At 37.9% G+C, this 25,843-nt stretch overlaps 2 protein-coding genes across 4 annotated transcripts; one reads left to right on the top strand and one right to left on the bottom strand.

Annotated features, from left to right (window-relative positions):
• The first annotated feature begins 5,807 nt into the window (after positions 1 to 5,807).
• LOC100252070 (subtilisin-like protease SBT5.6) lies at positions 5,808 to 10,978 on the top strand. Its single transcript, XM_002269519.5, has 9 exons — positions 5,808 to 5,884; positions 5,981 to 6,173; positions 6,255 to 6,446; positions 6,618 to 6,729; positions 8,364 to 8,922; positions 9,016 to 9,116; positions 9,221 to 9,581; positions 9,767 to 9,980; positions 10,135 to 10,978. The coding sequence occupies exons 1-9, from the start codon at positions 5,819 to 5,821 to the stop codon at positions 10,668 to 10,670; spliced, it is 2,334 nt and encodes a 777-aa protein (XP_002269555.2). The 5' UTR covers positions 5,808 to 5,818; the 3' UTR covers positions 10,671 to 10,978.
• A 245-nt stretch (positions 10,979 to 11,223) lies between these two features.
• Positions 11,224 to 24,886, bottom strand: LOC100257195 (pentatricopeptide repeat-containing protein At4g18975, chloroplastic). Of its 3 annotated transcripts, none has more exons than XM_010657299.3 (7): positions 24,707 to 24,886; positions 23,065 to 23,275; positions 22,917 to 22,978; positions 22,500 to 22,596; positions 22,178 to 22,321; positions 12,003 to 12,215; positions 11,224 to 11,843 (listed from the first exon to the last, which is right to left on the bottom strand). In XM_010657299.3, the coding sequence occupies exons 2-7, from the start codon at positions 23,182 to 23,184 to the stop codon at positions 11,646 to 11,648; spliced, it is 834 nt and encodes a 277-aa protein (XP_010655601.1). In that variant the 5' UTR covers positions 23,185 to 23,275; positions 24,707 to 24,886; the 3' UTR covers positions 11,224 to 11,645. The 3 variants fall into 3 exon arrangements, with proteins under 3 accessions (XP_010655601.1, XP_010655604.1, XP_010655602.1); XM_010657302.3 differs by having other exon boundaries at positions 22,500 to 22,637; positions 24,707 to 24,885; XM_010657300.3 differs by having other exon boundaries at positions 23,065 to 23,204; positions 24,707 to 24,885.
• Positions 24,887 to 25,843: the final 957 nt, after the last annotated feature.

Genomic DNA, 25,843 nt, shown 5'->3' with positions numbered 1-25,843 from the left:
AACCTAAATTTTCATCAAAACCGATTTTTGATTTAGCTTTAGATCTAGATCTAATTTCTCTTCAAATTAGGTAATCTAATCCAAGAGATCAATTTGAATCATATATTCAATTCATCTTAAATTATCTTCCAATGATTCACACAATGCAACTATTCAATCTCATCAAATCTAGCATTAAGAATTTGATGAATTTACCTAGCATGCATTGTAGTAATCATCCAAGACAATTTGAAGAGAAAAATCCCCAAATTTCAATTAATCAATCAATTGGATCAAATTACCTTAGCAATTCAAGCTCAATTCTCTAATTCACCATAGATCTTGCCTCTAGATCCTCCCTCCTCCGAGAAAAACGAGATTTAGCCACTCATGCTTGGAGATTTGATCTCACAAGACATGTTTGGCTACCGAGAAAATAAGAGAAACTGAAGGAAAGTGGAGAATTATATAGAGAGAAGAAGTATGAAAAGTTCTACAATTAGAAAATGTATCAAAAGGTCCTTAAATGAGTAAATCTCGTTTCTATTTATAGGCCAAGGTAAAAAGGACACTTGGCAACATTTTAGAGGTCTTTCGGATGCTTCTTCATCAAGGAATCTAGAGAGAATGCATTTTCGCACGATCCCCTAGCAATCTCGTATGATGGTGCGAAGTGGAGAATCCATCAGCTTCAATTTTGTTCTTCTGGAGCGTTTCGCACGGTCATGCGAAATCACTTTTTCACAATTTCTCTATGTGCTGCAGCCACAACCTTTCTATTTCATTTCGCATGACTATGCGAAATTTTCGCATGGTCATGCGAAATCAAAAATCATGCTATTCCGGCTCCTCTTTGCAATTTCTCTCATTTCTTCATGTTTAATCCATCTCCACCACCTTCAATTAAGCTCCAAAGCTTGGTCCAAGTGCATTTCCTCTTCCTCTTCATCCACATTATGTACCCTCCTTCATTCCATTTTCCATTTGTCACTCCATGCTTCAAAAATCACCTTAAAATATCTCCAAAACTCAACAAAGAACCATTAGTATCTCTTGCAAGGGTAGCAATGTATTACTTGGGCATATTAGGTATAATTACTACTCAAAAGATGTAAAACTCATGAAAGTTAGTATCTAAAATGTGTGGTTTTTGAGTAGTAATCATCATTTTAACTTGTAGAATGCAATGGCAGGAGGTATGTTTTCCGATCAGTTTATAATTCCGTTTATGATCTAATTGCTATATATATATATATATATATATATAGCATGTTTAAATATGAGATTACATCCATTTCTAGCATTTGGATGAACTTAGTAATGCAAGATTGGAATCATTATTTGTTTCCATTTCAATGTTTGATAATAATAGGAATGGAAATGAAAAAGAAATAAATTTACAATAATATCCTTCCATATAATTTAAAATAATTTTTTATTTTTATTTTTATTTTTAAAAAATAAATTTTGAGAGTTTTTTTTATTAAATAATAAAACTAAATATATATATATATATATATATATATATACTCAATAAATAAAAAATTAACCATAAAAAATCATATAACCCTAATGTACAAATATTCAATTATCTATCGTTTTTATTAAAAATTTGAATAATTTGTCATGCTTAAGTAGTTACAAAATTATATTTTTCCAAAAAAAAATATTTATTATGATATTTAAATTCTCAAACCTAGCAAATATTTTTCCTATTTCCAAAAGACAATATAAAAGAATTCAAATTTCATTTAAAACCCTAGAAATTAGAAATTGAAATTTTTTTTCTAAATGTCGTGGAAGGTTTGATTGATTCAGTTTTGGAGAATCACTTGTTACATAGAAGTAGATGATGAATGGGTCTCTAGTTTTCCAAAAAAGATAAGCATCAGGCTTGAAGAATGAGAGAAGAGGGTAAAATAGTAAATTTAGGTTATTTTATATTATCAAATGGGTTTAATGAATTAGAATATCACCTACTTTTGATGAATTCAAATCTCAGTTATAAGTTGGATTTGATTTCTACCTAAATAATTTTTTATTCTATTTTTGTCTTCTTAACATTTATCCAAACATAGGAATAAGAGAGAAAATGAATGAGATGTCTATTCTCACTCCCTATTCTCGTATACCAAACAGCCCCTTAAGGTATATCTTATCCTCCAAACCAAACATAATCTCAAGATTTAGTTAAGTTTCATTTAGGATTATTTAGTTACTTTAAGGATTAATATGAAATCAATTAAATTAGATATTAGTTAATAATTATGATGAGTTAATATTAATTTATTTTTAATTTCAAAACTAATTTAGACAAACACCAAATGATGTCTTTTTAATCAAATCCATCATGGGAATAAGTCTAATAATTTGAAATGAAAAATGTATTACGAGATTACCTTTAATTTCATAGATGATTAGGGTATTTTATACCCAATTTTCTCAACACGGATTGGACAATCATATCAAATAAGAGCTGCTGATTGGTGTTATTTGTTGTCTATCGTGCAAGAATTCTGGACCATATCATTGACTATGCATTTACATTTGCCAATGTTGTCGATTGTGTGTAACAACTGGATGACATTGATTTTTGAGTATAAATGTTCTCTTGATTGTCACTCAGACATTGGTGGTGATTAATCATCTGTCCAATGCTTGGAATTTCTAACTGGCTTGGTTTGTCCGTTTGGAAGTCCTCGGTTGGCTTGGTTTGTCCATTCCGTCTAGCATTGGGGAAGAAATAAATATGTCTTTCCTCTTGCGCCAAAGCTTGTCTTGGTCCAAATGGATTGCTCCTAGATGAATCATTTGCTTACCTTGAACGGCAAAAAAGTCTCAAACCTGAGAAGGACACATGGAGGAAAGCTTCCTACACTATTGATTATGTCCTATGCATTGGCCACTTTTTGGGGAAGGTGATTTTTCCTTCACTCGATACAACATTTTAAGCAGCTTTTCTTCCATGAGAAATATTCTTAAATGTGAGAACTTTGATTTATAGATTCTATAATTGTACATTCGCCCAACATGCATAATCCATGCTGATACATCGTTACTATTTGATGATTCATGAAGCTTACATCTTTGCCAATTTCAAGAACACACGAGAAGTTTGTCTTGTAACTTGTGCCAAACCTTTGTCCTTCTTGATGTTAGAGAGAAGTTTAAGTTTACAGTAGTTCATGCAGTTCCTCCCCAGGTCTAGTATTCATCTCGAGTGTCTACCTAGCCGAAGATGAAATACAGCCAAAAAATATAAATTCCGCTTGTTTCTTTTGCATTAAGTCATGCCCACATTTATCTATCACACAAAATAGAAGCAGCATATATTATACATGCATCCTGGAGTTCTAGGCGTTGGTTGAAAGTTCTTTGCAGAATGGAGTGACATAAAAGATTTCCAATTGTAGTAGTAGCTATTGATTTCATACTTAGTGATATGCATGCATTATTAAAGGATTTGGCAGAATTTTCAAGACCATGTTGAGCTTATCTTGTTGCTTTCAGTCTGACGGTGGAAGCCTTGCACATCTAGATGGTTTACCAGTCTATAGAAATTGAGCTACTGTATGAAAGGGTATCAGTTGTAGCAAGAACATATTTCCTGAACATCTAAATTATAGATGGTGTTTTTTGTCAAATGATTGAACAGAAATAAAGCGATGGGCTTCAACAAGTTTTCTAATCTTACCAGTCTATTTTTGAAATTTGCCTACGTACCCTGTCGCAGGCTTTTGTTTTACTATGTTAGTCATAGGAATGATAATCATTATGACTTTAAAACAAAAAGGGTGTTTTTCATTTAGAATTTTGGCCATTCAACTGTGATGGTCATAATTTCCAAACACAGCCCAGGATGAACATTCTTCAATAAAATCCGCACCTGATATGACTTTATGCACACAAGGGAAATCACATGCAGAATTCCCCGACTTTCCCTTGGATTTGGTGTCCTTCCCTGCACTCTAAAGAAAGTCCCTTGGCAATTCTCATTATCCCTTTCTAGGTGAAATAAGCAGGCGCCCACCTTCCATCCCATGCCACCTTTGACAGATTTGAGTTGAATATTTATCTAGGTTCTGAGATCGATCAGATGTAGAGTATGGCTATAAAAAGGTAGCTAGGGAAGGGGGCTTTAAACCCAAAGCCCTAGTAGAGGAGCCAAGCCTCTTGACGATTTTGAAGTTGATGTGTATGACTCTCATGCATATGAAGGCATTCTCTCCTTTTCCCCAATCTTTGCTCCTGCACTAAAAAAGATTTTCCCAAGTAAGACAAAGAGATGAATCTGAGTTAGAGGTCAGCTGCCTCAAAAGCTATATTGGAAAAGGTGAGTTGCAGAGTTTGAAATCTGAATGAGAAGGCATGCCAAACCGAACAAGTGGTACACAAGTAAACCAGTGAGCAGGGGAGTTGAAGCTGGGATGGGATAGGTGGCCATTCTCTCGGACCACTCTCCACCACACTAAATAAAGAAGAATATGACACTTCTATATGCATTGTGAGCTCATTTCCCAACAGTCTAGGGATTTTTCAGCATTTGAAAATGAAGCTAACATATTCATTTTGAGAAGTAGAAACTCGCTGAGAGTTTCTAAATCGAACCAGATGATTTTATTTAAAGACCTTATAATTAAGAAAAGCATTTAAGATAAAAGTGAAAAAATAAAAATATTGATTCTTATATAAACTCTATTTTTATACCAAGAAAAGCATTTACGATTCCCTTTCTCCAACTCCCCTTTTTAAAAGTTGGGATCCACTACTTTCCTTGTGTAACATGTACACTCTTCAATAAAAATAGTCTAAATTTCTAACAAAAAAATACAACTATTAATGTTGATATTTTTTAAAATGTCATTTATACGTGATCAAATGATATATTTAATTCTTACTTAAAATTTTGTCTTAAAAAATTAAGTGATAATTAATTCAAGTATTCTTTTCTTCTTACACACTAATTATTAATTCAATTGTTTATATAAATGAACAAGAATTAACAATTATATTATTTAAAACAATTGATAGAAACATTTGAATTAAGAACATTTTAGGAAAAGAAATATAGAAAAAATAGTTTATTTTTAAAATAAAAATGAGGAAAAAAAATATTATTTGCAAAAAAATCTCCTTCCAAATATATTTTTGTATATCAAGCATCTTTAAAATTGAAAATGTAATGTAAAAAATATTTTTATTTTTATTTTTATTTATAAAATAATAAAAACAGTGTTATAAAATACTAAAGTGAAATGAAAATAAAACAAAAAATGAGAAATTAGAATATAGAAAAAAAATGAAATGAAATTTTGATTATAGGTCTCATTGAAATAAAAAAATATACATTATCTATAAGTTCTCGATAAATTTTCATATTTTATAACAAACAGAAATATATCATTATAAAATATTATACCATTTTTTTACCCTTTTTTATTTTTAACAAGGAAAATAAAAATGAAGTAAAAACGTGTTTGGTATGATATATAAAAAAAAACTGTTTCCAAGAAAAGAACCGTTATAGAAAGGTTAATCCTTTATTTGCTTTCGTGCTGACTTTAGAAACTTAGCCTGCATCCAACTTATCATCTAAATTGATCCATTTTTTTTATAAGTTTGGCTTAGTTCCATTTTTTTAATTAAGCAAAAACCAATCATGTCATTCTGTTCTTTTTTATTTTTTTTTCCCTCGAAAAACAATCAAACCTTTTTGGACCCCGAAAATATAACATCATAAAACGATGTTATCCTCAAAAAAGGATAACTGTTTTAAACCAATGCACAGTAAACCTATAAATAGGCGATATCAACCCATCAAGATTGTGCAGCATCAACAATGAGGTTTTGTGATTTCTTTTTGCTTTTCCTGCTTCCTCTCCTGGCCTCATGTGCAGAAAGAAAGGTTGTCTTGATTTTCCTCTGATGAAACCACGTTATTTTTTGGGTTGTTCTGTGAAATATTTTCATTGCTCATCTCACAAGTGCTGTGACAACACAGGTCTATATAGTATATTTTGGAGAACACAGTGGACAGAAAGCACTTCATGAGATAGAGGATTATCACCACTCGTATCTTCTCTCTGTGAAAGCATCCGAGGAAGAAGCTAGAGATTCTCTCCTCTACAGTTACAAGCACAGCATCAATGGCTTTGCAGCAGTTCTCAGCCCCCATGAAGTCACAAAGCTTTCGGGTAAAACAAAGCGTTCAAATGGGTCAGCATTTATATTTTCTCTCATGGCAAACAAGTCTAATAGTTTTTCTTTTCCAACAGAGATGGATGAAGTGGTATCAGTATTCCCCAGCCAGCGGAAAAAGCACACCCTCCACACTACAAGGTCATGGGAATTTGTAGGCTTGGAGAAGGAACTGGGAAGAGAACAGTTGAAGAAGCAAAAGAAGACGAGAAATTTATTGGAAAAAGCCAGATATGGTGATCAAATCATAGTTGGGATGGTGGATAATGGTAATTCCAATACGAACGATTTGATTTTCGTGTGATTCCCCTCTTATTTTCTTTCCTGTTTTATGGAAAACTCATGTGCTTTTGCCTCTATCATAAGGCTGCAACCTGTAATGATTGATTAGTTGAAGGCAGTGTATACTGATTGCATGTGATGGATGCGGTGTTGATTAGGTGTATGGCCGGAGTCGAAGAGCTTTAGTGATGAAGGAATGGGACCTATCCCAAAATCATGGAAGGGAATCTGCCAAACTGGAGTTGCTTTCAACTCCTCCCATTGTAACAGGTGAGCGTTCAATCTCCTCCTGCTTTTGTGGCATTAATCCTTTTTACCATTATTCCATGGCTGTTTCCTAGTCTTCGTCAGGAAGAGTTAATTTTAAGCAATACCCGTGATCGTGTTTCTTCTCCATATGGTCCACTCATGTTTAACAGATACGGGTGCTATGAATTCTAGGCCTTTTGGGTCTTTTGATCAATGTATACATCACCCTTTTTTTCAACCATAAACCTAATTGATGTGTTCTCTGGTAGGCCACATAGATTCTTATTTTCCTCCAAATCTTAGCCACAACACTATTCCTACATAGCATTAGAATGATTCTCTCTTTGCAAAATGGGATGTTCTTAGGCCTCATGATTGGTCGAGAAATCTCAGAACCAATAGGAATCTTGCCTGTTAGAAACTGATGATAGTGTTAGGACAGGCATGGTGACACAGTTCAGTCTCCTTTCCAGGACGAGGATGAGAGTGGCCCCATTCGAGGTTTGGACCAAAAGCCCTGATGCTGCAGCCCACCGAGAAACCACTAGCTGCCTCTCCAAGAAGGCATAGAGTGGAATCTGTGTGCTTCGCATTCATGGAACATGTATCAGAGATGGATCATTCTTCTTTCTTTTCAACTGTAACCTACATCATCACTTGATCCCATTCTGCTTATTCTGGGTATACTGTTATGGGGACCCCTCAGTAACTTTAAAAAATAAAGATGTTTCAGATTTCAACTATACTTGTCTAGTCTAAAGCATGATCGAGTGTTGCATCTGGTGACTGTCATGTGATTTTAAACGGCCGAACGTTCACACTTTACAATTAACAAAAGTTTGACAAGAAATTAGTAAGTAAGAAGGGATCCAAAGCATACTTTTGAAAAGGTTTTTGATTCGCAGTTTCTAGTCTTTTTAAGCTAAACAAAGAAAAGTTGATTAGAACAGTTACCCAGGAAAAGGCCAGCATTCTTTTAGTTTGGTGGTATTTGTATCTTTTCCTATGGAGAGAGCTGAAAATGGTTTCAAAACTAATACCAAGAGGGACTTATGTAGCTTACCAAGTAGCAGAAAAGTAAAAGCAAATTTCAGATTAATTATGCCCTAGTGTACAAAGTCCAATGGTTTAGGTATAAGAACAAGCTGGCATGGTTGTAATTGGATTTTACACACTTCTAGAACTGAACCAGATCATGACAATCAAGGTGTTTTCTTCGAAAGCATCTAATGGGCCTCCTTCCCTGTGCTACACGCTGTCCTTTTGTAGGTGTCGGATGTTATTTACACACACCGTTCCTGATTCTAATGTTGGAATATTTTTTTAGTGTTACTGTAAAGAGTGTGTTTTAATTGGTGATCCCTATCTGTCCATTTTGATCTAAAAGTGAACGGTCTGAGCTGTTGGTCGTTTTTTTAGCTCCTCCCATTACCATCTTGTGATTTTTATAAATCCAATGCCAAGAAATGCTCATGAGATAGTCCTCTGGGCTTGTTTTCAGTGCACACACCTTGGTCAGTCCGTGACAGGGGCCTACATGTGACCCACAATTTGATGTGTCCCGCCTCTCTACTACTGAGGTCATATGAGGATGGAGCAGATGATCCTTATAAAAATTAAGCTTTGATGTGTCCTACGTATTGGCAATTTTGCAGGAAGCTGATTGGAGCTCGATACTATCTGAAGGGTTATGAGTCGGACAATGGCCCCCTTAACACCACAACAGATTATAGATCACCACGTGACAAGGATGGCCATGGAACCCACACAGCATCAACAGTTGCAGGGCGAAGGGTTCACAATGTTTCAGCACTTGGGTATGCCCCCGGCACTGCCTCAGGAGGAGCCCCACTGGCTCGTCTCGCCATTTACAAAGTCTGCTGGCCGATCCCAGGCCAAACAAAGGTGAAAGGGAACACATGCTATGAAGAAGACATGTTAGCAGCCATAGATGATGCCATTGCTGATGGAGTTCATGTACTTAGCATCTCTATCGGGACTTCTCAACCTTTCACTTATGCCAAAGATGGTATAGCAATTGGAGCACTTCATGCCACCAAGAACAACATTGTAGTGGCGTGCAGCGCTGGGAATTCAGGCCCTGCCCCCTCAACTTTGTCCAACCCTGCACCATGGATCATCACAGTTGGTGCTAGTAGCATAGACCGAGCATTTGTCACTCCTCTTGTTCTTGGAAATGGCATGAAACTCATGGTAACTAAACCTTTGAGAAACCAAGGGAATGTTCTATGAATATTTTGACAATTCTTGCTTTTATGCCCACTTTCTGTTCTGATTCCTTTTCAGGGACAATCCGTAACCCCATACAAGCTGAAGAAAAAGATGTACCCCCTGGTATTCGCAGCAGATGCCGTCGTCCCTGGAGTGCCCAAGAACAATACTGCAGCGTAATCTCACTTTCCAGTTAAAATAAGAATAATTAAAATCATTATTAGTTAAGTTGGATTTTTTTTGTTAATGTTTATCATACAAAAACTTGTGTATGTTACAGAAATTGCAACTTTGGTTCCCTTGATCCAAAGAAGGTGAAAGGAAAGATAGTTTTGTGCTTGAGGGGTGGTATGACATTGAGAATTGAAAAGGGCATTGAAGTGAAAAGAGCCGGGGGTGTTGGTTTTATTCTAGGAAACACGCCGGAAAATGGATTTGATCTCCCAGCAGACCCTCACCTTCTTCCTGCAACTGCAGTGAGTTCCGAGGATGTGACTAAAATTCGTAACTACATTAAATCAACAAAGAAACCAATGGCAACCATCATTCCAGGACGGACGGTGTTACATGCTAAACCAGCACCATTCATGGCTTCTTTCATCAGTAGGGGTCCAAATACTATCGATCCTAATATTCTCAAGGTAATTCCTGTCATCATTTTTTTTTTCTCTTATTGAGCATTCAGTCCTTGTCTGTCAAACCTTTTAAGACTTCTAACTTCTCAAGGTAATTCCTGTCACCATTTTTTTTCTCTTATTGAGCATTCAGTCCTTGTCTGTCAAACCTTTTAAGACTTCTAACTTCTGGCATACCGCATCCGCAACAGCCTGACATCACAGGTCCAGGACTCAATATATTAGCAGCATGGAGCGAAGGATCATCCCCTACAAGGTCAGAATTGGATCCCCGAGTGGTGAAGTATAATATTTTCTCTGGAACATCTATGTCTTGCCCTCATGTGGCTGCTGCAGTTGCTCTTCTCAAAGCCATTCACCCTAATTGGAGCAGTGCTGCTATAAGATCTGCTCTCATGACCACGGGTATAGTTAAACAACATTCATAGTAGTTGGGTTTGGAAGGCCTTCATTCTAAGTTTGTCTGGTCTGTCCATAATTTTTTTACCTACCCTATTCTGACCTATGGTTTCCATGGAGTATGTTTGTTTTCTAATATGATACATTTCTCACATTACAGCCGGACTTGTAAACAACATTGGCAAGCCAATAACTGATTCATCTGGCAATCCAACAAACCCTTTCCAATACGGTTCAGGCCACTTCCGACCAACAAAGGCTGCAGATCCCGGTCTAGTATACGACACTACATACACTGACTATCTTCTCTACCTCTGCAATATTGGAGTTAAAAGTCTGGACTCCTCATTCAAGTGTCCAAAAGTGTCACCCTCATCCAACAATCTCAACTATCCATCCCTCCAGATCTCCAAACTCAAACGCAAAGTGACCGTCACAAGGACTGCCACTAATGTTGGCAGCGCTAGAAGTATATACTTCTCTAGCGTTAAGTCACCAGTGGGATTTTCAGTTAGGGTTGAGCCAAGTATCCTGTACTTCAATCATGTTGGGCAGAAGAAAAGCTTCGACATAACAGTAGAAGCAAGAAACCCTAAGGCAAGCAAAAAGAATGACACAGAGTATGCTTTTGGTTGGTATACATGGAATGATGGAATCCACAATGTAAGAAGCCCTATGGCAGTGTCTTTAGCTTAGTTTTGTCTATCACTTCCAAATTGGACTATATATGTAAGGGATTAGAGTTTTCTCAAAATGATTGAAGATTTGAAGGGATTGCAAGGGCAGGAACATGGAAAGAAGACACTGTTCCTGGATCTTTTGTTAATCCTGTTCCAGGTTTTCTAAGATTTGAAATAATATTACTAGTTAAACTTGAAACCTCCAAAGCAATGTGGCTTTGAAGATAACGAGAATGAGAATTCTGCTCCTCAATTCTTCTTCTTCGAAACTGGCTTGCCTGCAAGTTCAGAATCTCAAGTGTGTGCAATTTTGTATTATAGTTAAACAGACAAAAGTAATAGCAATACAAATACAAAAGCGGTATGAACTTTCTAAAACTTTCCACAGTGGTACAAATTGATTCAGAATTGGGGCCAACCAATATTTACAAAAGATCACTGGAACCACAGTGATCAACATAACTGCCATTGCTCCAAACACGTCACCATAAACACCCCCACAGTGCCCGCCCCCTCCCCCCTCTAATTTAATTATATGCTGAAATCTTAATGCAACCAAAGAAACAAACTGGCCTCAGACTACAGTAAATCCATTTCACTTCCAAAGTACATTCATCCAATGTCGCAACACAGTCTAAAGGAAATTTGAAGATACCAGTGCCTCATGTTTTATAATTACCAAACTATCTTTTCTTTCTAACTACAATTTACAGCAAATGATGACATATTTATGGACATATCTACACAATACATTAGAACCACCTCCAGGTTAGCAAACAAGGATAAGGCTTCAACAATAGCTAGTAGGTGCTTTACCTTACCCACAAAGGGAGTTTGAGTTGATCAAACCTCTATAGCAACAGCCATGAAATCTCCATGGATGTCCTCCTCGGTTTCTAAGATCTAGCAAAGAAGCCCATGTGCAAAGTTCAGATGCTGTGCCTTCAATACTGAAAATTTAAATTCAACCCCCATTTCATTTGTGGTTCAATTAGCATTTTTCATCCCATGCATCTCTTCTCACTCTAACCCGTTCGCCGTTAAAGTGAATGTACTTCCATTTGCATTGATATTTTTTGAGAACCAGTTTCTGCTTATCTTCTTGGCCTAGTGTCTGGAATGCACATGCCACTCTCCTTACTGTATCTTCATCTGGTTTCACACCCAACTCCTCCATGTCAGCAAATACCTGAGTTCTCTCAGAAATTTTGAAGTTTAGCACCATAAAAATAAATGTGACCAATGATGAAATCATACAGAAGTTTCAGAAAAAATGGTTAAAAAACTTGGGTCCAATTTTTTTATGCCCAGAAGTTGGAGTTGGGAATCATTATGGAATTCAAGATACCTCAATTACTTTATCTCGCATGTCATGATGATCATACAAGGAAATCATTCTAGAAAACAACTGCTTGGAAATGGAGCGTGTATGTGTATGCAAAATCATGTTCCATAATGATTCAGCCTCATCCACCCTCCAATCCATATCAAATGCCAGTAGAAGAGTGTCATATGTTCCCATCGTAGCTCCTTGGCCTTTACTCAACATCCACTTAGCCACCTGAGAAACATTTTAGGATTTGTAGCAAGGAAAATTATCTAACATTCAATTCAGATACTTCTAATAAATCTAAAGATAAAGCTGAAAAAATTGTCTAACTACATGAATGCATTCACCCCAGCTATTGAAATAGACAACAACCAAACATTAGTTTTGTCATTAGAGAGAAACTAGAGATTCTCATAGTATAGCATCCATCAGAGAAGAAGATATCACTAATGAACCTTCTTCTTTTTTTAATTTTTTAAAGGCTTTTTCAGATAGGCATATCTAACTTTCTTATATAGCATATAGCTCAATAAATTCCCACAAGAAAAAAATATCTACATTCTTCTTTGAATGTTAACTTCTTTAGATTCTTATGAACTTACATATTGCATTGAAATTGCAATGTCTCAAGGGAATTATGCCCTAGAGGGGAGGTTAACAGGAGTTACAAACGTTTATTAAAAAAGAAAGCTCAAAGAAATAAACCAACACAACAAAAAGAACCTTTGTCCATAGGTAACTTTTTTCTTTTATGTTTTTGGCTTACATGGAATCAAACCTCAAATCTCCAACACTCATATTCTATCACAATGAAAATATGCCAAGACAGTATATGAATAATTCAGACAATTACAATAACATTACTCACGTGCATTATATTAATATAAGAAATTCAAGCACAATGCAAATATGGAAGACAACAAGAATTATAGTTGTTAGGGCTCAAGCCTATATCCACCTTCTGATCACAAGCTGGTATTAACAGTATATGAATAATTCAGACAATTACAATAACATTACTCACGTGCATTATATTAATATAAGAAATTCAAGCACAATGCAAATATGGAAGACAACAAGAATTATAGTTGTTAGGGCTCAAGCCTATATCCACCTTCTGATCACAAGCTGGTATTAATCCACTAATCATATAGGATTTTATTGGAATCACCTAAAATCATTTACAATATACACTTGGTTTCCACAGCTCACAAAAAACCGATCAAGCAATCAATTGAGTTCTCACAAGCTCAACCCAACACAAGCTTTTTTCCAAGCTCACATACAACTAATTAAAACAATGGGCTACAACACTACCTCAACCAAGCAAGAGCTTTAATAAGCTCAACCAAGATCAAGGGATTCACTTCCTTTAATTTATTTTGAATTTTCGATAGAAAACCTACAATGCAAATTAATGGAATATTAGTTTTGAATATTACCTCCCAAAGCACCACCAGCATTCAAGGCTCTCCAATCACCCTTGAGCATCTAAGTTGATGAAGAGCTCCTCTAAACTTCACTCATCCATAGCTTTATGACCACCTTGATGGCAATCAAACCACATTCACAGCCAGAAAGGAACTCCTCACTAAACAATTTCTCAAATAATGATTGTGAGGAATCTATGAAGTTTTAACCTTGAAAATTTTTACTCTAAGTCTCTTTCTAGGCTTAAAATCCTGCCACCCACCCAAAAACAATGGGTTTAACTAGAGGTGCTAACTGCACTGTCAAAAGCCTACTTGGCCAACTCCCAAATCTCAACAATCATATAAAAGAAGAAACTTAAAATAGCTTGTCCAACAAAGGCTGTGAAACCCAGGCTGGTGAACGGGCAATAGTTCAGTTAACATTTTTTTTTTTTTTTTGATTGGAAACGACACAGATTTATTGATAGATAAAAAAGTACAAAAGAAAGATGAGGAATCCTCCTGCCAAAGACAGCTAAACTATAGAAAAATACACTGAAAAACAAGCAAACACTCTAAAAAGACCACTCCTTATGGAGTACACGCAGCTATCCAATCAAGATGTATCGCATTAAGGGGAGTCCCCTTAAAAACCTTGGAACAATAAGCCCAAAGAGAAGCAAGGAAAACAATAGAGTCCCATAGAGACTCTGAATTCCTTGCTTTATCCTCAAAAATCCTCGCATTTCTTTCCCTCCACACAATCCGAATAAGAGCGATGTTTGCAGCTTGCCACAAGGCTATCCCCCTCTTAGACGAACCAAATCCATTGAATTTGATGTACATCATGTCAAGGATGCTCCTCGGGGGAACCCAATCCATCTTAGCTAACTGAAATAACCTGTGCCATAACCCAATCGTCAAGGAGCAATGAAGAAACATATGATCAGCTGATTCCCCATGCTTCATGCACAGAATACAAATATCCGGACTAAGGGCTTTGTAGGGTCTTCTCACTTGTAGCATGTCATTAGTATTCACCTTCTTGTGTGCCACTAACCAGATGAAGGACTGCACTTTGAAAGGAATTTGAGAATTCCAAACGAATTTAGAAGGAAAAACCTGAGGAGATCCAAAAAATTGGGATAAAGCTAGAAAGAAAGATTTAACTGAAAAAAGCCTTGAAGAAGACAAGGGCCACAATCTGGCATCTGGAACCGAAGGAGATAAATGCACTCCATCAAGAGATCGCATGAGGCCTTCTAAGTCCTCAATCTCAGAATCTGACAAGTTACGACGGAAATTTAAATTCCAAGAGAAAGGACGAGTAGGACCGAGAACTAAAGAAATAAGTATGTTTTTATCCAAGACTACTCTAAATAGACTTGGATATTGGGATCCCAAAGGTTGGTCCCCCCACCACAAATCTTCCCAGAAACGAATTCTTTCCCCATTTCCTACCACAAATCGAGTAAACGAGGAAAACTCCTGAAAGACTTGAGAAATAGCCTTCCAAGGACAGCGATGTGACCATCTGACTATTGTGTTGGCATCCCAACCATTGGAGTGTGAACCATAGATGCTTAGTATGACCTGATGCCATAGAGCTGAACCCTCTCTAGGGTACCTCCACAACCATTTCCCTAAAAGAGCGAGATTTCTCAGAGAAATATTCCCAAAACCCAAACCCCCTATTTCCTTCGGTTTACACACTACATCCCACCTAACTAAATGATCCTTTTTGCCTTCCCCAATCCCTGACCATAAAAAATCCCTCTGCAACCTCTCGATTTTTGCAGCAACTGAAGCGGGTAACTTAAATAAAGAAAGATAGTAACAAGGCATATGGGTAAGGCAAGATTGGATGAGAGTTATCCTCCCTCCAAAGGATAGGTATGCCTTTTGCCAACCATCTAATCTTCTTGAAATTCTCTCAATCACAGGATCCCAAAAACCACCTGCCCTGGGGTTCCCGCCCAAAGGAAGACCCAGATATAGTATAGGCCAGCCAGAAGCCTTGCATTCAAGTGTCTCAGCCAATCTTGAAATATGAGCTTGATCCAAATTGATGCCATAAATATTACTCTTGTCTAAATTGACCTTAAGTCCAGAAATATGCCCAAATGCTAACAAAAGACTCTTGAGAGTCTGCAAGTCTTCCTCCCTAGTGTTAGAAAAGAAGATGGTGTCATCAGCAAATTGCAAATGAGATACCCTAGTTCTGTTTCTACCCACCCTGAAACCCTCCAACATATTTCTCTCCTCTGCTCTCAAAAGCATCCTACTCAATACATCTGCTACTAAAGTAAACAAAAAGGGGGATAAAGGGTCTCCTTGTCTTAATCCTCTCGATGCCTTAACCCAACCTTTAGCGCTACCATTCACCAATACTGCATAAGATACCGAGGACAAGCATCCATTCATCCATTTCCTCCATTTAGGACTGAACCCCTTCTTCTCCAACACTTGATCTAAAAAATCCCACCTTACGTGATCGTAAGCCTTTTCAAAATCAATTTTAAAGACGACACCTTCCTCCCCTGATCGTCTTCTCTCATCCACTATCTCATTTGCTATGAGGACTGCATCCATTATTTGTCTCCCTTGAACAAAGGCGCCTTGAGTAGAATGGATGGTTTCATGTAAGACCTCTTTTAGACGCCCTGAGAGCACTTTGGCTATTATCTTATAGAGACTAGTGATCAAACTAATGGGTCTAAAGTCTGAGATTTTCTTTGTCGTACTCTTTTTGGGCAAAAGAACAATGAAAGAGGCATTAGTGCTTTGATTGATAACTCCGCTCCTATGAAACTCTGGGAACACTCTCACTAAATCCTCCTTAATCACATCCCAGCAGTCTTGGAATACTGCAATAGTAAAGCCATCAGGCCCCGGAGCCTTGTCCCTATCCATCTGAAATATGGCCTTAGAAATCTCTTCTTCAGTAAAAGGGGCAACCAAACTTATTGCACTTTCTTCCGAAATAGGGGACCAATCTAAATCTTCAATACTCTAAGACTCTCCTATAGGATTCGCGTAGAGTTTTTCAAAGTAGAGTAAGATCTCCTCTGTGATGCTCTCGGCATTATTCAACACTAAGCCCCTTTCATTTTCCAATGACTTGATATACTTCCTATTTCGCCTACCATTAGCCACTTTATGAAAAAACTTAGAGTTGCAATCCCCTTCCTTAACCCATTTCACCCTAGCTTTTTGTCTCCAATGGATTTCCTCCCTCAAAATTAATTCCTCTAGCTCCCCTTTTCTTAAGGCTCTTTGAACTAACAATTCAGAGGTGAGACCCCCATCCTGCTCGATGGCGTCTAAGTTAGCTAAATCCTTGAGGATACTTTTTTTCTTTTCATTAAGCACTCCAAAAGAAAGCTTATTCCATTCCTTTGCTTTGGCTTTAACAAATTGTAATCTCCTCATGAACTTGTGGCCTTCCCATCCGTTTCCTTGAAAACCCCTCCACCAATTTCTAAAGTTCTCCTTGAAACTAGGATGTTGCAGCCACATGTTCTCAAATCTAAAAGGAGTTGGGCCCCACATGAACGGATTGGTATCCAAAGCAATTGGCCAATGATCCGAGGTCCTTCTGATAAGGGTTTCTTGCATGCCTTGGGGAAATAGCTGCCCCCACTCATTTGAGTAAAGAAAACGGTCTAATCTCTTACACACGGGAGACTCTTGCATATTTGACCAAGTGAATGATGCGTTCCGAAGAGGTGGATCAAGCAATTCACTTTCACAAATAAAACTATCAAAGTCCCTCATGCTTGAAGTTAGCCTAGAGCCCCCCAATTTTTCTGAACTTCTCCTTATGACATTAAAATCACCGCCCACACACCACAACGGAAAAGTTAGACCATAAATGTCATAAAGTTCCACCCAAAAATCCTTCCTAAGTGAGAGACTATTTGGACCATAAACTGCAGAAATCCAAAGAGGTCCACAGCCCTCCAAGGCGAACTTGACCGATATCGAGAAAGAGCCTAATATCACCTCCTCCTTGCACAACTTTTTTGAGTCCCAAATGAACAAAATCCCACCTGAAGCCCCACACGCCGGGAGAATAACCCAATCCTTATTTCTGACCGTCCAGACATTGCCCACTAGCCTTCTGTCGCACTTCTCATTTTTTGTTTCCTGAATCATCACAACATCCGGCTTCTCTAACCTAAGGAAATCTTTAATCACCCTTCGCTTATTACTTGAACCCAAACCCCTAACATTCCAACTGATGATTTTCATGGAAAAACACACAGGCCCTAACCCTCCAAACCAAATCCACCTGGATTCAAACGCCTATGGGCCTCTATTCTTCCTCCTAGAGTACACCTTAATGTCCAGAGAGCATAAGTCCTCTCGCACTTTAGCCATTTTCCTAGGGGATAGGCCATCTATAAGAAAGTCTTCCGGCGGGGATGCCTCATTAACCCCCGGACTGCCTGGCATCAGGTTAGAAGACTTCCCAGGGGTAGATCTCTCGGACATCTGGTTAAAAACAGCTCTCTGATTCTCCTCCTCAACATGGACAGGGATGCCAACAAAATTTAATGGGCCAACATCGCCTATTTCAGGAAAAATTTTAAATTTACCTTGATTTACCGAAGGAGACTGGGAAAGAATTTCTGAATATGGGAGATGAGGACCGGAGGGACACGGAAGATTCATTTCCAGATTACAGGAAGGATAGGGATAAGGCTCGGGTGGCTGAGAAGAAAAAGGCTGACTTACCTCCAAGTTTTCCACTCCCGGAACTTCACAATTTCCTCCCAAAATGATTTCTTTACCTCTGGTTCTTGGAATAGAAGGTGACACCGTGACTGAAGAGCTACCAGGATCGTACCCCGCTCGGCCCTTAAATCCTCCTTTGTCTTCTTTGAGTTGGGATTTTCGCGATTCCATCACTCCTCTTGACGTCGAGGTTTCTTCCTTCGACCAACTGTTGCATTTCCTTGGCAGAAGACATCGGAAGATGGGACTCTCTCTGATACCTCGTGTCTGTTGAGATCCCATCCCGCCATCCACTTCCAGATTGCGGCCTTCGCAAAGTGACGTTGCGCTCCGTAGGGGAAGAGTCTCGCTGCTACTCCGTTGTCCATGACGGCGATCCGCACTTGGAAGGAAGAGTTTGGACCACATCTCCCTTGAATCCATCGTTTTTTCCCCTTGCGTGAAGTCTTCCATCTGATCCATTGGAGCTTTCCCCTTTCTCGCTGCACTTTCTCTCTCTCGAGACCCATATCTCAAGCCAGACGACATCGAACCACCTTGAACTTGGCCCAACCCCGACGGGCCTGATGACTTACAGCCCACAGTCCGACGCCCGTAACTCTCCTCTTCTATCTCTGAAGGTGGGCTAGGGTTGGATGAAGTCTGGGCCTGAAACTCATCGACCCGACCATCCTCTCCAAGATTTACTTCGACGCCGGCCCTCTCATCGCCTGAACGAGGCTGCGTGGTCGCTTTTGCAGAGGAGCCCGCTCGCTGTGGAGAAGAAAGGGATGCGGCAGCGTCATGGGCTTGAGGGACATCTGGGCCAGCGTGAAGCCCACGACTCCTTCTCCCTTTTTGGGCCCTTACTGGATGGGCTTTAGTGGAAGACTCAGGCCCTGTGGGCCCAAGAATGACTTCTTCTACTAAGCCCAATCTGCGCCCTTCCCATCCATTCTCCCTTTTGGCCACCATGCTTGTACTTGAACGCCGATAACGTGCCCGGGGAAGAAGCTCCCTCCTGTAGCACTCATTACCCCTGATACTACCTCGTAGCCCCTCTGCAAATTTTGGCGTCTGAGAGACGCAACCCCCTTCTTTCAACCACTCGTACCTGCAGTGGGATGTCTCAGACGTGACATTGCCATCTTCGCCCTCTTCTCCGATGACTGAAACTGCTACAGTATGTTTCCAGGCCCCGTCTTCCACCTCGAGCAACGCTGGAAGCACGACACTAGGATGCATCTCCACCCACAGCTTCACCTTCGTCAAGTCCAACAGCTTCACGGTTTCCCTTGCTACCTCCGTCACCCTCCCCCACTTCTTCAAGATGAATTTCAGCTGGTATTCCTCCCACAAGTGAAAAGGAAGGCCTTTCAACACTAACCAACCCCTTCTGAATTTTCCAGGAATAAACATATTTTCTCTTGGCGACCATCTTCTTAGGAGAACAAGCCTTCCTTTCACTAAAAGTCTCTCCTGCTCTTGTAACCATTTTGCTCTTCCTGCTGTACTCACAAAGAAACACCCCTTAAAGGCGGAAATGGGGTTTATAGACACCATACCTTTCACTCCCAACAACCTCACAATGGCCTTGCCTTCATCAGTCCAGTCTTGAACTTTTTCTTTGCATTCGCATATTACGGCTCTGGCCCATTTTCCAGCTGCTAATGGAACTCCACTCCTAATTCCATCCTCTACAACCACCTCTGCGTATGACCGACCACCTCTATATCTGCTTTTGCTCATCTGATTATTGCCAAACATCTTCTTCCGCTCTTCTCCGACTTGATCAGAATAATCTTGCACTGAAAGAATCGCCCTCCTAAGTACTTCCCATCCACTACCTTTATCACCCTCGGGGATGACAAGAAGTAAAGGATTCCTTCTTGTGGCAATCTCGGTGATTTTCATGAATCGCCCTCTATTGTTGAAGCAAATCTCCATCAAATGAATCTTATTCTCGCCCCTGAACTTTCGTGTGAATCCCCTGGTATTCTCCAACTCCACAGCTTTCTTCAAGTGCTCCGTTAACCAATCCACCTCCTCCCTTCCAAATCCTACTGATACAACAAAACCACGGCTCCTTTCTGTTACTGATACCCAAGTTCCACCATTCGATCCTTCAAACTTCACCTGAAAAGACTTTTTTTCCACTTCAAACTTTTCAACTTTGCACTTCATCGTGCCTAAACCTTCATCCTCTTTGCGTAAGGATTAATAGTTCAGTTAACATAACTAATACTATATCAACAAATCAAACACACAGGAGGCTATTAATCCCAACTGGTTAACCAATAGGATCCAGGTCAACCTAATTTTGAAAATCAGCACTCCCTGGACAAAACGAGTCAAACTTCCATAAAATCTTCACTTGGTTCTTCAAGCTTGAGGAACCATCCAAGGTCTTTAATGCCCTTGAGGCCTAGCTTAAGTGGTTAGGGTCGGGATGAGGGAGATTCCAAGTTCTATTGCCAGAAGAGAAAAAAGGGTTACCTACCAAAAGAAAAGGAAACTCGTCCAGGATCGTTAAGCAGTTATAACTTTGGAATGGGTTGCCAATCTTCACACCAAGGAGCATACCAATAAACAGGGTTACTCAGGACTTCGCACATCTTCATGAAATTGTCAATACAACACTCCTAATCTCTTTGACTTTGCAAATATGTTGGTGAATGGTATAACTATCCTACATAACTTTGAAAGCATATTACTTAAAAAAAAAAGGATGTAGAAGACCTTTGAGGGTGTGCATGCCTAGCTATTTGGGCAAATGTGTTTTCATTTTCTTTTGCTTTTTATTATTTATACACAAGGAAAAAAGTTCAACACAAATGTTTTCATGCGATATTAAACAACATGTTCTATTTCCAACAATGTTGGAGATTGGATGCTTATATTGCCGTTACACAACTGGTGTGACAAAAACATTGGAGGTATAACTTTCAAGTTGGTTTAGTTTGCATCAGGCAAAAACCAAAAAACCTTGGTCAGTTCTCATTTCTCTAATCTGTTAGTTGAACTGAAGCTCATATTTCAGATTGGTCTAGCTCAGTTTGACCTAGTGAATGAAATTTTGATATATATGAAATATAAGCCTTTTGTTACATAAAATATTATCAAGATGATGATACACCATTTATCTTAACAAATTCAAAAATCAATGTGAATATCCCAAAAAAGAAGCTCCAAGGGCCTCAAATAACCACCTATGGTGACCTACAGGATCAGCATAATAAGGCTTCGCCTTCTGACAAAAAAACAAAAATGGCTTCACCTTAAATAAAAACTTGGAAGGGATCCAGAGCCTCACTTTCCAAGCTTCTATACTAGAAGAAATATAGAATCAACCTCAGTTGCTAGTCAGTCTTGCCAACTAAAGCCAGACCAGATCTTGCTTCGTAATTCTTTGAAAATTTAAACCATAAAAAATAAAGGAAGCTAAGCCCTTTTTTTTGGATAAATAATGAAGGAAGGCATACTTATTGTGCTCAAAGTGCATTACATCAACCACAGAGGGGAAAAAAAGAAAATAGAGAAAAAAAGGCAACTTTGCATGGAAAAGCTCTAATGAATTACAGGATTCAAAAAATTTTTGCCCGTCCAGGAGTGTTGAAATCAGGCTTAAAAAAAAGGTAGTTGGGTTGGTTGTTTTGGATCAAAGATTGACTAGGCAAAGTTGCACCCACCACACAATAATATTAGACAGACATATCTAGAATGGAATTTTCAACATCTGATAACTCAACAGGGCTGTTCAGTATATTTTCCCATAATCTTTGCAAAAACCCAAGAGTATTGAAACCAGGCGTAGGGGGGGAAGTAGAGTAGCTGGGTTGGGTTGGTTTGGATCAAAGATTGACTGGGGAAAGTTGCACCCACCATGCAGTACTACTAGAGATACAGATCTAGAATGGAATTCCAACATCTCATAACTCAACACATGAGACTATATAATGCATCAAATAAATAACTGTAACCACATGGGTTATGTCATTCCATCACAATTATAACAATACAAATTCTCACCAAATATGAAACAAAGTTTGCGATGTATCATACTTGAATTACACGTTTCCATTGATTCCTCTTCCTTAAGATTCTTAGAGCTTTTGCTGCAGCAATCAATGGGAACTCAGTTTCCCAAGCCGTCCACTTATCTAATGCTCCATAGACAGCCTCTTTCTCATTAGGGAGCTCAGAAACCTGTCAATCTCAACATTTAAAGTAACGTCATTTTATTTTTCCAAACATCAGTAACTATTATAGAACGTGTATGTCATCCCTCCCAACCTTCTTGTGCATACTTTTTCAAGAATCACTGAAGACCTAAGTTTGCAGAAATAAGTGTGTGGACTACAAAAAGATGACCACACAAACTTACAATTCGAACAAGATTGAGCGCCTTTTGTCCAGACCCAATTGAGTCTCTTTTCCTCCACAAGTGGTGTTCCTTTTTTCCCACTTTCTTGCTTATTTCCCTACATTCCGTGCTAAGAAAATCTATCATAGCTCAACAAAACTGGGAAATTTATTACCATATTAGTAGTGCTGAAGAGTTTAAGCTTCTAAATTCCCAAGAGAGGAAAAAGAAAAAAAATTTAAAACCACAACCGCTAAACTTGTTTCACATTCAGTATTCAGGAGGGGTTATCCTTTTAGGGGCCACAATTAGTGAAAAAATATATTGAGGTCTATCCATCAAAGAACCATAGCAGCAAATTTAATGAGAAAAACTACAATCAAACATGTTATCAAAATTTAGGAGTTATATAAAATTATCTATAATTTCTGGACCTACTTCTCAACAGCCCTGTAACTGGGCGGATTGTGGCAGCACTTAACATGACGCATGCTGGTCACCTACAAATTACAAAAGAAATTTTTGTAAGAGAAGAAACTTATTACCAAAACGAAATTCATATTCAAATATATACGTTCATCCTTGCCTTGTGAAAGGGGGAAAAGCTGAAACTTGAGAAAGGGTGTTGGGTTATCGTTTGAATTGAGGAGCATCTGTGAAGACAGATCATGTTATTCTGAATAGTGTGTTCCACTGCCATTCTCATTTTGCAGCTCCTTCTCAAAACTACCCAACCAAGACAATTCAATAATTGTATGAATACTTCCTCGCAATTTCGCCAACTACTTTAAATGTTGCTGAAGGACAAGAAAACCCACAGAAAAAACACAAAACCGGCTATATTAGGGTTATGGTTTAGGGTTTTGAAGCAGGAAATGAAGAGAGGGAGCCCAAACTTGGGGTCCTCATCAGTGATGAGAAAGCAAGCAGAGACGATGGTCAGTCCACCGAGCTTTAAGGGCATACACACTGGCCCAATATTAATCTTACAGGCCCATCAACGCTCCCCATAGCCTAATTGGGCTGAGTGTTTGTCATTGCAGGCCTACTGTTAATTCAAGCCCATTGGCAACGAAGGGAAAATTGACATAGAACAATTGTATTTTTATAACATTCAACATACAAATAAACAAACATTTTCTTGAAATTGGCCTTTTTCAGTTTTTCCACTCTCAAAATATAGAGTCATAACAACAGCCAAGCCTTGCTTCACTAAAGAATACATTTTAAAATGGATTTAAGTTACATACCCACTTCTATAACAACCATTGTTGTAACTGGGGACAAACCAACCTAACATACATATTATTATGAAAATTTTATTGTACAAAAGGCGCTCAACTGGGTCTGGACAAGAGGCGCTCAATCTTGTTCGAATTGTAAGTTTGTGTGGTCATCTTTTTGTAGTCCACACACTTATTTCTGCAAACTTAGGTCTTCTGTGATTCTTGAAAAAGTATGCACATGAAAGTTGGGAGGGATGACATACACGTTCTATAATAGTTACTAATGTTTGGAAAAATAAAATGACATTACTTTAAACCTTGAGATTGACAGATTCCTGAGCTCCCTAATGAGAAAGAGGCTGTCTATGGAGCATTAGATAAGTGGATGGCTTGAGAAACTGAGTTCCCATTGATTGCTGCAGCAAAAGCTCTAAGAATCTTAAGGAAGAGGAATCAATGGAAATGTGTAATTCAAGTATGATACATCACAAACTTCACTTCATATTTGGTGAGAATTTGTAGTGTTATATTTATGATGGAATGACATAACCCATGTGGTTACAGTTATTTAGTTGATGCATTATATGGTCTCATGTGTTGAGTTATGAGATGTTGGGATTCCATTCTCTAGTAGTACTGCGTGGTGGGTGCAACTTTGCCCCGTCAATCTTTGATCCAAACCAATCCAACCCAGCTACTCTACTTCCCCCCTAGGCCTGGTTTCAATACTCTTGGGTTTTTGCAAAGATTATGGGAAAATCTACCGAACAGCCCTTTTGAGTTTATCAGATGTTGGAAATTCCATTCTAGACCTGTCTGTCTAATGTTATTGTGTCGTGGGTGCAACTTTGAATTAGGTTTATGATTTTTATTGGCTCCCAAAAACTGAAAATCGAAGATCGATCCTCTTTTCTCAATAACATAACTAGAAACCTCACAAACTAAAACAGAATGAGAAATTAAAAAAACAAATTAGGGTTTAGAATTGGGAAGATAACTCACCAAAAGCGAACAGAAACCGCGAAAAGCTCCGAGCGAAGACCTGGAATCACAGCACAGAAGAAAGAGCTAACCGCGGAAAGAGAGAGAGCTTTGAAACGAACAACGGCACTGTACTTGTGAGGGATATCGGAGGGAGCGAGGTTTTAGAGTGAGCATTAGTGGTTTTTCTTTGGTTTATTTGATTAAAAGGCATCTCAAAACCCAATTTTTAAAATTTAACCACTCATCTTTTTTTCACACTGTTTACATAAAAACATCATCATCATTTTCTCGTAAAAATAAGTGAGAATTGAGTTTTACACCCACTTTCAAACTTTCTTGAAATGCCAAAAATGATCTTCGTAAGTCAAATGAGTATTTTTGTCTATTCCAATCTTATATTTTTGTAATCAATTATGGGTATTTAAAGCACTTTTTATTAATTATCAAGCCTAAGTAGTTGTAAAATACAATTATCCCTAAAAATAATCATTTCTTTTAAAATCTATATGTAAATACTTAAAATAGAAAATGATATTTATGTCAAAAATTGATTACTTTTAAAAAAAAAATATGAGAATGATTAGATTTTTAATTTGGGGATTATTTCATCCCTTTTAACCAAATATTTCTTTTTGTATTTCTTGAACACAAAGTTACTTTTAAGTTTTAAGTGGGGATGAAAATTTTGATAATCACTATTTCAATTTTACAGATATATCAACAGATATTTTAATACAAAATATATGACATAAAAATTAATAATAATTCTAAAAATTTATATAAGAAGTAAAAATAAATATTTTTATTTTTTTAAAAAAAATTATTTATATATATATATATAATTTGTTATATTAGATAATAATATCTTAAAAAAATGCAATTTTTATAAATGTTTTATTATATATTATTTTATAATAATATTATAATAACATATCTAATTTTAAAATATCAAAAAATCGGTAAAATATAATAATTGGTCATGGTGAATATCGGAAAGTGCACTTCGTCAATTTATTACTCTTGGATAGTCAACACCCGGAATTAGGATGTCACTCATTTCTTGGACTTTTGACCCAAAATAATCTATTTTACAAATAAAATCCCCAAACTAGATTCCCCAACAAAACTATTTCTAACCTAATGTCCCCAAACTAG

Source organism: Vitis vinifera, chromosome 10, assembly GCF_030704535.1.
Source record: "Vitis vinifera cultivar Pinot Noir 40024 chromosome 10, ASM3070453v1".
Classification (NCBI taxonomy): Eukaryota; Viridiplantae; Streptophyta; class Magnoliopsida; order Vitales; family Vitaceae; genus Vitis; species Vitis vinifera.
Note: the sequence above shows the minus strand (reverse complement) of the source record. Positions and strands in the feature narration are given on the sequence as shown.